This window comes from Vidua chalybeata, chromosome 4 (assembly GCF_026979565.1).
Source record: "Vidua chalybeata isolate OUT-0048 chromosome 4, bVidCha1 merged haplotype, whole genome shotgun sequence".
Taxonomy (NCBI): domain Eukaryota; kingdom Metazoa; phylum Chordata; class Aves; order Passeriformes; family Viduidae; genus Vidua; species Vidua chalybeata.
Genome location: NC_071533.1, coordinates 29,729,916 through 29,741,891, shown reverse-complemented (window position 1 = coordinate 29,741,891; position 11,976 = coordinate 29,729,916). Strand labels below are relative to the sequence as shown.

The window sequence follows — 11,976 nt, the reverse complement described above, 5'->3', positions numbered from 1 at the left end:
AAAATAATGGGAGAATGGGACAAAACTGAAAAATTCACAATTGCAGTGCAAAAGTCACCACATGCTCCTGCAAAACAGGCTGTTCTGTATATCCACAGTCCTGGGAGTTGTAGACCAGAATTTCTCAATAAAGTGTGCTAAGCTCAAAGGCATGAAGATAGCGACAGATCCAGACTTGTTAGTGCCATGAACATTTGTCTTGGCCACAACATACAGTGTGTACACGAAGTGCTGCATCTACCATCTAATGCCTCCTATGTTATACCCAAACCTGTGCAGAAAGTCCCAGCCCAGAAATGTTCAGAAACTGCAGTTCAACTGCATGTCTCAACATAAGAACAAACCCAGGATTTCAAGCACCACGATTTCTGCTGTAGAGTCCTTCCCACAGTCACACATCCAGACTCAGTTGCCTGAGATCTCCAGGACCAAAGCCAAGAGTGTAATAGAAAGGAGAAAGTACAAACCTCATACCCAGCAAACGGGAACTTTATTAAACTACCGAGTTACTCCGAAATGTATAAATGTTCCATTAAATACAGTTGGTTTTCTTTTACACAGATTTATAGAAATTTATTTACATGTTCCAAACACATTTAAATTATTTTTCAAGTTTGCTACCAATGAAATTTGTTGGTAGCAAATTTCTTTAAAAAATAAAGGAAAAATGTCAATCATCTGCTCTTGCAGATGTGCATATATCCACACAGATACAAATAAGAAGGGAGATGCTCTTGTATCCAACCCACAATGGAGGCAGTATCCAAAAAGCTTATCCAAAAAGCAAAATATTTGCCCTTGCAGAAAGTGGGCTCTATAAATTCTCCCTGTGGGACAGACTCAAACAAGAGGCCCTGTGCAATAGTTTATGGTGTTTGGGTATGATGTCTGCATCAAGATTGGCTGGTATGTGGGAGGAGCCAAAGGCCCCTTGCCAGATTCAAACCTCAAAGGTAGCTGTCCCTGATACCAGCCCATGAGAAGCATGTGAGCTCATTCTCATTGAATTACACTCTCCCAGCACAGAGGGATAGAGCAGACAAACGGATCTAGCACTAGTATGTCAATGCCACTTGTCCGAAGAGATTTCCTTTTTGTTTTTTATTTTATTCTTAAATGAGGCTTCATTCGTAAGTGAATAAAAAGCAATTCTTTAAATAAAATGCTGAGGAGAACAGCACTTTCCCCACCTAAATACATTCCTCTTGGGAAGATGCACAGCATGCTGAATGAGTTTTGCCTCATTCTCTGTATCTTAGTTTGACAGAAGTTAAAATTTGTATCTGCAGGAAAAAAAGGGGTGTTTTTACTTTGCAAAAAGCTTAAAAAAACACATTTGAAGCAACCAAAGAACTCTACAAAAACATTGTCATGCGTAAGCTCTGTGTTTCATGCTAAATATTCTTGTTGACAAGGAGGAGTGGAGGAGGAGGAGGAGGAGAAGGCAGGGAAACTAATGGCTCAATCAGAGCCATTGCAACATTCAAGTAGTTTAGTAGTATACAAACCAGTGGAAACATGGAATGGTAAGAAAGTGCTCGGCACTACATTGCAGCCTTCAAGAGCTGAACTGCAAACATCCTGATATGTATCATAAATATATGGCACTTCTGTATGACCAAAAGCTGGCAAGTTTGCTTGTGATCAAAACAAGTCAGAAGTAGTCATCATGCCAATGGCCCTTCCAACAGGCACAGCCTCCAGCTGTGCTATCCCAATGCAGCACCAGCCATATCCACTTGTGCATGCAAGACAATGCTGCCACATTCTTGGAGAACAAGCCTCCTGCCCAGCAGAAAGCCTTCCCCAGACACACATACACATTCATAAAACATGCTATAAATTCTTCAGGGAGGTTAAAGACAGCCATAAACAGCAAACGTCTTGTTTTACAATTTTTTGGCCAGCAGTTCCCAGTCTGTCCAATTGCCAGCAATGGACTTTGCAACAGGCAAAGAGCTCCCGAATCCATGGAATTGAAAGCAATGGAAAGCACAATCACCTCAGTTAATTTCAGTACTGTTCCACAGGATTCATTTTGACATCAAATAAGAAACCAACAAGCACAAAAGCTTGAGTCCTAGGAAGAATCTTATGTACACAAAAAAACTGGCCTTAATCCATGTTTTCTGTCACAACGTGTTTCATTTCGTAGTTAAAACTTCTTAAAACTTTTTGGCATTTGGTAACTTTTTTTTATCACAAATGCAAAGATTTGCTGTTCTGCTCACATTCCATCACAGTAGCTTTAAATACATTCAAATTCATAAAAAAGGATTTAGACCAGAACACAGCTACTTGCCCTTTTCCAACAGTGTGCCATACTTCAATAAGCACATGATGCCATGTATTGGCAAGGTTAGTGTTTTAAGGAATTTCACTACACAGACATCCAGTGCTTGGACAAGTGTTCACATTCCAAGGTTAAAAAACCCTCTCCCTTATTTCAATAATGGCTTCAGGATTTTACCAATTGTGGTTCGGTTTGCATCCTTCAGTTTAAGAGATGCCTTTTCCACTGTTCCCAGTTCCTTTGGTGCAGGCTCTGCTTTCGTGCTGACAGCTTCTCCCTGCAGGATACTTCTTCCAACCACTCTGGCGCTACTTGCTCTCTTTAAGGTACTCACGCTGTTCTCCTTTGGATTTGGATCATCAGAGGTCGCTGCTGGCTTCACTTTAGGCAGCCTCTGGGACACAGACCTTGTGATGGGTGGAGGTCTGGATGAGCTGGTTAGATCCACTTTTGCACGCTTTGAAGAAGAGGCCACTGTATTCCTTGCAAAGCTTGGGATAGCAGGTGGTGCTTTGGGAATACTGACTGTGGCAACCTTGGTGTCATCTGCAGGGGTCTGGGGTTTTACACTGGAGCGACACATCTTTGTTTCATCTGTCTTTGATTTGACATTACTCCTAATGGGTTTAGAGACTGGCTTCTTGAGAGCAACTCTGTCCCTCTCAAAATGAGCACTGCTTGAGGTGACAGTGCCCCTTCGTAACTTTGGCTCTTCTACTGACATGCTGTGCCTGTAGGGACTTCTTGGCAGTGTGTCTGTTGTGCCTCGGACAGAGCTGCGATGAGACAGCCGATTTTCCACTGTACTGCTTTCACGAAGGGCTGGCTTGGCTTCCGGCTTTTTCACGCTGCTGGGTGCCCTGTTTGACCGAGAAATAGGTACCACTTTCCTCATACTTTCATTCTCAGAGGCATTCAAAGTTCTGACAGGTCTGGAAGGAGCTGTGTGGCTAGGGCGAGTGCCACTGGATTTTGTGGAGCTTGGAGATCGGTCTTTTAGAGAGTTTGTCTTTGGTCCTACTAGATCTTTATTTTTTATGGGTTTTTCTTTAGGAAGGATGTGCTTGCTATCAGCATCATCCTTATCATTGGCAGAAGTGTGAAGAGACAGGTCCTTGTCAGAGGTGGAATTCAGGTTTGAGAAGAATGATCTAGCCTTGTGTTGAGCATCATTGCCAGAAGAGCATGCTTTGCCAGGCTCACTTCTTATTTCGTTGCCTGCTGATTTAAAATCATTTCCCTCTTCAGAGTCCAATGTCAAAGAACAATCAGTCGTGGTATCTGACATGTAGCACACTGGCCCATCTTCCCTACTTCCTGAAACACTTGTATCCATAGACGTAGGGCTGCTGCTGCTGGGCTCTAAAGCTTCATTCTTGCAACCCACTGCCTTGGCTTGATGGTCACGGGCCTCTCTGGAACTCCTGCAAGCTGGAGGCAGCTCATCATCAGCAGTGCTCAGAGAATGGAAGCTTAGATCATCCAGAGTCTCCAGGTCTGTCCTGCCAGCATTCTCTAAATATATTAAAGGTGCATCTTCTGCAGGCGTTGCTCCTTGAATATCAAACTTACGTAACCCTTTAACAAGTTCACGCTCCTCAATTGCAAGGGCCAGAGCATTTACATCTGTGGACCCCTCGCAGGACACATTGGAAGTGTGCAAGGTGTAGTCGGTGCTCCTCTGTGAGTAATGGGCAGCAGGATTGGCTGAGACGCTGGAGTGACTGGGCTGAGCTGGAAGCACCTTCACGGGGCCACCACTTTTCACTTCCATTTCAGACTGCTGGTGTAAGTGCAAGGTATTTAAGTTGAGATCTCTTGTTTCTTTGGATTCCGTCCAGGCTACGTTAGGTTTTGCTTGTCGGGTGTTTGCACGGGGAAGGCTGTTAAACTTGTTTGGATCCTCATCTTTGGAGATTTCCAGGAAACTCTGCAACTCCCTGTCTGCAGTGATCCCCAAAGAAAGTCGAGAGCGTCTGGAATTTGTATTTCTGTACAAAGGGCTTTGAGGCCTCTGCTGCAAGAAGGGAAGAAATTCTCCAAGTCCATTTTTAGCCAACATCTCTACATCATTTTCACTGCTGCTTCGCCCAAAGCTCCCAAGCTCTCCAGCTGCCCAGGATCGACGCTTCTCCTCCAGCTCCTTTCGCCTTTGCAGACTATGAAGCTCCTGGATCTCTCGTTCCCTATTCTCCTGAAGGAGGAAAATCACAAATATATGTCTCAGTGGAGAGTGTCCTATGCATAAGAACAAAACACACTCCTTCCTCTCTCCCTTTATTTCTTTCCATCAAAGTTAGTTCCTACTGCTAGCATCCACTCCTGACCTCCAAAACATACACATGCATGAAATCACCATGGCAACCACAGCCTGCAACCATTAACCCTACAGAGAGCAGCTCCCTGCATAACTAATGGGACCACTCATCCATCTGGTCGGCATATGCAAAAAAACCACACCAGACCTTGCAAAGACCAACAAATTGACCCATCAAACCCAAGCAGACGTCACATCTTAGAATTACAGAATATGCTGAGTTGGAAGGGACCTACAGGGATCATTGAATTCAACCCCTGGCCCTGGACAGGACCATCCCCAAGAGTCACACCATGTGCCTGAGAGCATTGTCCAAACACTTGAATTCTGTCAGGCTTGGCACCGTGACCTCTTCCCTGGGCAGCCTGTTCCAGTGCCCAACCACTCTTTGGTCGAGCCAAAGAGTTCCAGATGTAAGATGGAGAACATCAAGTCCTCACTAAGTTTAAAGGTGGCAGTCTTACCAGGTGAGTAAATCTCTATCTAATCTTTACATCCACATTTTAAGACAAACTTGTCTGACCAGCACACAGCCAATTCAGTTTTTCCAACCTACCTTACTACAACTGCAATTGTTCCTCAGCAAGTCCAATTTCTACACAGTGATACTTTACCATTACAGACTGAAAATTTTGTGAAAAGGCATTGAATAATTGCATATGAAAGCAAATAGAAAAGTTAACACAATGCCTCATGATACTTAGACATCAACTGACACCACTGAAGGACCATCAATCAATGTCTCACTTCAATTTTGGATCTTGTAATCACTGTCGGTTTCAAAAACTGGCAACTGTAGTACAGAGATTGCCCAGGGTAGGATGGAGATTTTGGCAGCTAAACTGAGAGATTTTGGTTCAGGAAGCCATAGAAGAGGTAAGTTTGAATTTGAAAGACAACACAGTAAACACTTCTTTACTAAAATAATTAGCAGTGATTTACTGTGAATATCAGCATTTTAACTGTTACCTCTAGGCTTCAGATTTAATCTAACTGCACTTTTGGTTGAACTTTCTGGGTTACTTTCTGAAATGAAGAACTTGGCTTGCTGCAGCCAGTACAGCTGTAGCAAAAGAAAGAAGGAAGAGGCTAGTCTTGACAGAGGATTCAGAAGTTAGATGATTTTCCAGCATGTTGTTGAATCTGGTCTAATCAATGACACACTGTTTAAAAAAAAAAAATCACACCTTTATTTGTCTAAAGCTCTGTGTAGTTTAATCTTCCCATTGTTGTGACAACAGAAGAACTGCACCACTAGGAAAAGTCACCTGAAAGCTTTCAGTAAACAAAAGCCTAATGCTTTGGGATGAATGGATTAATCTACACCTCTTAAAGTGGATTTGAGACTACACTGGGCTCTGAAAGATAGGATGCATTAGAGACCTAAGAAACCCGAACATCTAAGAAAGGAAAAAGAAAATCTTACATTTCAGGAAAAATGTTTGGCAGGAAGCTTTCTTTCACAGGTATGGAATTACAGAATGAATTCTTGCCAAATGCTAAAGCTCAACTTTAAATATACCATTGTCAAGAGAAATGGTTAACCTCACCCAGAACATGTTTTAAAAAATTGCAAAAGAATGTTTAAGCATTTGAAATATGCGCACAAGGCCATGGTGGTACAAGCCATCTTTTTAGACTGTTGGATGTGCTGTCTGCATATCACATTCTTTTGTTAGAACTGCAATTTTTATTCTAAATTGTTCTGGTAATGTTGTAGGAACAATGGTCAATCCACAGTTAGCAAGCAAGTCTTCTCAAAATTTGAAAGCAAGAAGCTAATTTGTCATTTTTTAGAGTGTAGCTGCTTACTACAGAGAGGGGACCTCAAAAGTCATAGCTATCCAACAACCACTTGTAATATGTGACTATGAATGAAATCCTCAATCCCCAATATTTGAACATATATGGATGAAGTCACCTCTTGCTAAACTGACTGCAATAGCTATCACCATTTGGTTTTATACATTTGTGCAATGTTCACCCTCCTGTAACTACATGTTGTCTTGGGTGTAAAGGTTAGACAAACTAACGGTACAACAGGCACTTTAGCTGAACATCCGAATTGAGACTGGTCTCTTCTTTCTGAACCAAAGCCTTTATCCAAAGTGCTGCCAAATGCAGATTGCAAAAGGGTACTGATCCAACTAATTCATGCTATTTATAAAGACCTAAGAAATATCTGTAACAATAGACAGACTTTGCTGCACCAAAACTGTAACCAACCCCAGTACTGCTCCTCCATCTTAGTACATTTCCTGAATTATTTAGGACCAATTCAGGGTACTCGGTGAATGAATGCTCACACTGGGGATAAGGTATCTTGCTGCCATAGGCCTGTTTCACTTCTTAAGTTTTCACCCACAAAAATCCTTTGAAAGGACAAAGTAGAATACACAGCCCTTACTTTACTTGGTGAAGTGCCTCTAGCCATGCAGAGGAAGGCAGTGGAGAGCCCAAGCTAGTGTAGATTCAGGCAGGTACATCCAAGGAATGGCGTGCCACACCTCAAGGCCTTTCCAACGACCCAACACTGCCAGGTCAACGCCTGAACAGCGAGCCATAGTCAAGAAGGCTGTGCAATCTGTCTCACAGCTCAGCTTAGCAGTCACCAACCTCCTCACCAAAACAGAAGGGAGGAGCCCACTTACAAGCATGCCAAAGAACAACCCTGATGTATCACCCCAGTGGTCTCACCCACCTGAAACAGAAGATGCAGAGCAGCAGGCTGCTCACAATGGCCATTTCCTACCTGGCTTCTGGCAAGGAATACTTCCAGGAGTGCAGTTTTCTGTAGCCATTTAAGCAAATAGATCAAATACCACAAGATACTACAAATGCCCCTTAAGCAGAAAAACCAACTTAATTCATGTGAGCCTATATCCATGTCAAAACTGTGAGAATCTCATTCAGCACTCTTACCTTAACAGATGTGTTGAATCTTATGCAGAAGTCCCTAAATATCTGGAAACATTCATCCAACTTCATAGTTTCTTTGTCTTCACAGAAAAAGTCAATGAGAGCATTTCCCTCCTTTTGCAGTTCTCGTTTCTGGTGTTCAAGCTCCTTTAGATGCCTTACAGCAAACTGTAGCAAAAATCATACACACATGAACCAGACAGAAAAATTAAAGTCACAACAAGTCATGTATATATTAAGAACTTATGAAATTCATGTTGCAACCTAGAAGTTGTTACAGAGCCCAGGAATTTAAAATTTTGAAGGAGATCTCATACTAACAAAAGGACACGTGCCACTTCAGCAAACTGAGTAAAGAAGGTCAGGAAAAATGGATCAATCAAAACGTGCATTCTAGTGACTAGAATGGAAACCAGGAAAAAGCTCAAAAGCCCTTGAACAAACTTACTGCTTTAATTTTTAGATGAGTAAAATCAAAGACTGTACTAGAACACTGACAGACCTCTTGGGAGCTCCTTAAAAGCTCCTCATTCCTTATTTTCCCATTTTCCCTTCAACCTTCAACTAAGTATGAAGGATTAATTCCTCTTCCCCACTTTTCCAAAAACATACATGAACTGATTCATGGATATACACCACAAAATCAATTCCTTCCTAAGGTAACCCTAGACCACAATTAAAAACGTTTTCATACTTGAAAGGTAAGGAACCACTGAAAATACATATATTTAAAGACATCTAGAAAATGTTCCCCCTAAAGTGAATTGTAAGTATAGAGCATTACAGATGGGATGGGAGTAGTTTAGTGGAAGAAGATTCAGGAGGAAGAGAATAAGGCTGTGATTAGACTTTGAGCAGCAGAACTCCTTAAAACACTTTTATCAGGTGCCCTGTCTCCTCTATCTGCATCACCAGCTATCTACTTCTATTCTTGCACGACCCCACATCTGACACCACCTGTAGCTCAAAGCAACCTGAGAAGAAAAGTTCATTTTTCAGACAAATCTCTTCTCTAACTCATAGTCACCTAAATATTTTTCATAATGTAGCATTGGGCAGGGAAAATGCAGCTGGAGGCACTGGTGACCACTTAATCAAAACCTGCTTTCAAGAATTACTTGGAAAATTAAACTACTAGGATAGGAACAAATACGACTTGCTAGTCTTAAGGGAAAAAAAAAGAAAAAAGAGAGGGAAAAAAAAAAGCCCACAATAAAACCTGAAGATAAACTGGACAACTGTAAAAGCCTACATCAAAAAAATAGTTCTTCCTACATATTTCAGGAATTTATTCACAAGGGTGAAATAATCAAAGATGACTTTTAGATCAGCTTGGTTATCACCTGCAATTTAGAAACAAAATCCGGAAGTGTTTATGCAAGGTATGCATTTGTAAAATTATTTTTTCCCCAACATTTCTTTTGGAATGTGGCCTAAACAAGGTTGTAGTGTTACATAAAACCACCTATTAAATTTTTAAAAATCCCAAACATGTTAAAACATAACATTAAAGAGTCTGGGTGCAATGGATAAAAGCCAACAATTCAGAGTGAATGAGGACAGGTATTTCAATCTTAACCTGCCCCTTTCTTCATCAGCTTTTCATCTCCTGAAAAACTACAGGGACTATTAACTACATTTGCAAGTTGAAAATCAGGGCGGGTTAAGTTTCAGATCAACACCTGCCTTCTTACTTTTAATAATTACCTGTAGTGTGAAACAGAAAAAATAATTTAATTGAAGCATAATTTGTATTTCTCGAGGCATCACCACATACTCAGAAAATACCAAGAACTCTGCAAGGTAAGTGCTATATACATCCAGGTCTGTAAAGTCACTGCAGTACTTAATAAAACAGAAAAAAAAAAAAGGAGATCCCACATGGTCATAATGGTATGGCTCTGAATAAGAGACTCTGTGTTAAGGGTAAATTAGTAGAGAAAAGAGTCCCTTAACCTTCCAGCTTCTAGCAATATCTCTTCAGTCACCCAGCAATCAAGACTTCATATACACTACACACCGTCAGCTAAAACTGATGTGCTCCAGAATAACATAACATGCAGACATTATATTTTGGGCAGCTGCAAAGTACAGAACCAGAGACCACTCCAAACTGTCTTATATTTTAACTACTGATCTTCATCAGTAACTTCGCACGCACTAAACACGCTTGCCTAACAAGCCTTGGGCAATGTACACTCAATATCCCTCCCTGTAAAAACACAGCCCTTCCAACAATCTTACTTGACAAACAGCATGAGGCTGGAACACCTTTGTACAACTGACAGGCTAGGCATATTAAAAAAGTGCTTATGTTTATTGACAGGTCCACACAAATCACATTCAGCTGAGGAATGCTGCTGTATTCCGGCAACGGTAACACATTAACACAGATATCCTACAAACCTGGAGAAAGTTTTCCATCTGGTGAAAGAGTTTTGGGTCTCGTCGGATGCTGTCTTTAACAGATCTTGTCTTGACAGACAGCGAGTGGAGCTCTGCTTCTACACTATCAATGGATAACCTAAAAATAGCATGCACAGAGAACGTTTATCAAAAGAGAAGGAGTGGCCCACAGGTTGGCCACAACATGCTGCAGAAGTGGATGCTTTACATGAGGTGCAAACAGGCTATCAAACAAGACCTGCCTGTTCAGGAAATCTTTCCTGAGTAGACACTGAAAATTAGGAGAGAGATAAGCACATTTCTTCTTATTTGCAACCTGAAAAGATTCCCATGGGGTGTGGTTTCATGATTAACTCCAGCCAGTCCTACCCACCTAACCTTAGAAAGGTTACTGCTGCCCTGCCTCTGTCCACGTGTTCCTTTTCTCTCCTGGTGCCTGTCCTAGCACTCATTTTCAAGGTGGCCAGCCACATCTGTGAACTGAAAATTAACTTAGGAAAAGGAAAAAGCCAATTTGTTCCAGATGGATCCTTCGCTTGGTCCAACTGACTACATGACTGTTTGAGTGCAGGAGCTACCACAAAAAGGGTGCCACAAGAGACTGTCAGCCAGGACTACCAATTTTGGCAGTAGAATCTGGCATTATGAAATTGCACATTACACTCTTCTTCTTACACTCTGCTTCTAAGCAGTCACAGCAATGCAACCCACACGGTCTCAACCCCGCAGTTACAATATTTCACCCTTCTACTAAACACCAGCAGTGAAGCTGGTGCTGTGAAAAGGGAACTCAGAAACTGAAGATCACAGGAAAGACCTCTGATCTGATGTAATCTAAGCGTTCTCCTGGGAGACCCACATTCCATACAACACGAGTTCCCACCTAAATCTCCCAGTCACTTCGAGGGTAAATGCTTCTAAACCTATGGCATTTCCTTCCCAAGAGAACTAAACTTTGCCTAGGAATTGAAGCAGTGTAGTTAGCCAAGTGATAAGAACTAACAACTGTACACATGCTCCTCCTAAGGCTGTTTCAGCAGCAGCATGATTTTCATACACTAAAGCTGAAGAACTTGTGGCAGCCTGATTGAAATGCATGTGGCAGCAAATGGTGACACATGCGCCAGGTTGTCAGTACATACACAAATTAATATAATGTGTGCTGGTTTTTCTCTGCATACTTCATCTGCAAAGTTTAGTTCTCTGTTTTGGGAAAACATGGTGTTTTTGCAACTAAGAAAGGCAGTAGAAAGTACAGGCTACATTTTTCTGCCTGTGAAGGAGGAAGAGGATGGCCTACAAGTAAAGAAGGCAAGACAGTAAAAAATAAAGAACATAATGGTAGTTGTTTTAACATGCTCTAACTGGGTGGATTTATGAGCAACTTGTACATGACAATTCTCTCTAAAGACCTTCCTCATGCCCAGTGGTGAGGTACATATTTAATTTTGTTTCATTTTCATGTACAGAGTGCACTCCCTGAATAGACTTCAGCATGAGTTACAACAGAAGATTTTCAGTGTTAACAAATGTGATCAAAGAACAAAGTGGTTAGAAAATAAATATCACCAAATTTGGGACTCTGCCTGTTTCCCTCCTGTTTGCCAGGCGGCTTGGGTACTGAGGAAAGCTATATTCCCCAGCAGGCCACATGGCAAAGTGCCAAAGAGGTGTGTGGGTTGGATGGCAGAGAGCCACACAGGTGGTCCCTCAAAAATTTTCTGATTAATTCAATGGCCACTCCTTTCCTCAGAAGATTTTATTCTTTTGCAGACATTACTTAACCCTCCATCAGATCTAAGAAACTGGATCCATTTTGCAGCTGGAAAAAGAATGTAAATAGATTGCCCTAAGCTTAAGAGTAAAGAAGTAGCAAAACTGGGAACAGAACTTCAGCACTGCTAGCTCCCAGGTTTCAGATTTAGATGACACTGTCTCACAAAAGTAAGCAGGGTAGCTGAGGTACGAATCAGCTTCAGTTTAAAATTACGCAGCTTCAGACTTCAAGCTGAATAAAATGCCGACCCACAAATCCTTCAGA

The 11,976-nt window shown here is 41.7% G+C and overlaps 1 protein-coding gene across 1 annotated transcript in view; it reads right to left on the bottom strand.

Annotated features, from left to right (window-relative positions):
* Positions 1–471: 471 nt before the first annotated feature.
* FHDC1 (FH2 domain containing 1) overlaps positions 472–11,976 on the bottom strand; it is a 32,210-nt gene continuing 20,705 nt past the window's right edge. Inside the window, exons 9-11 of the mRNA XM_053941553.1 lie at positions 9,936–10,053; positions 7,533–7,697; positions 472–4,487 (exon numbers count right to left, since the gene is read on the bottom strand). Coding sequence (XP_053797528.1) covers positions 2,442–4,487; positions 7,533–7,697; positions 9,936–10,053 — 2,329 coding nt within the window. The 3' untranslated portion in view covers positions 472–2,441. The remainder of the gene's footprint in view (positions 4,488–7,532; positions 7,698–9,935; positions 10,054–11,976) is intronic.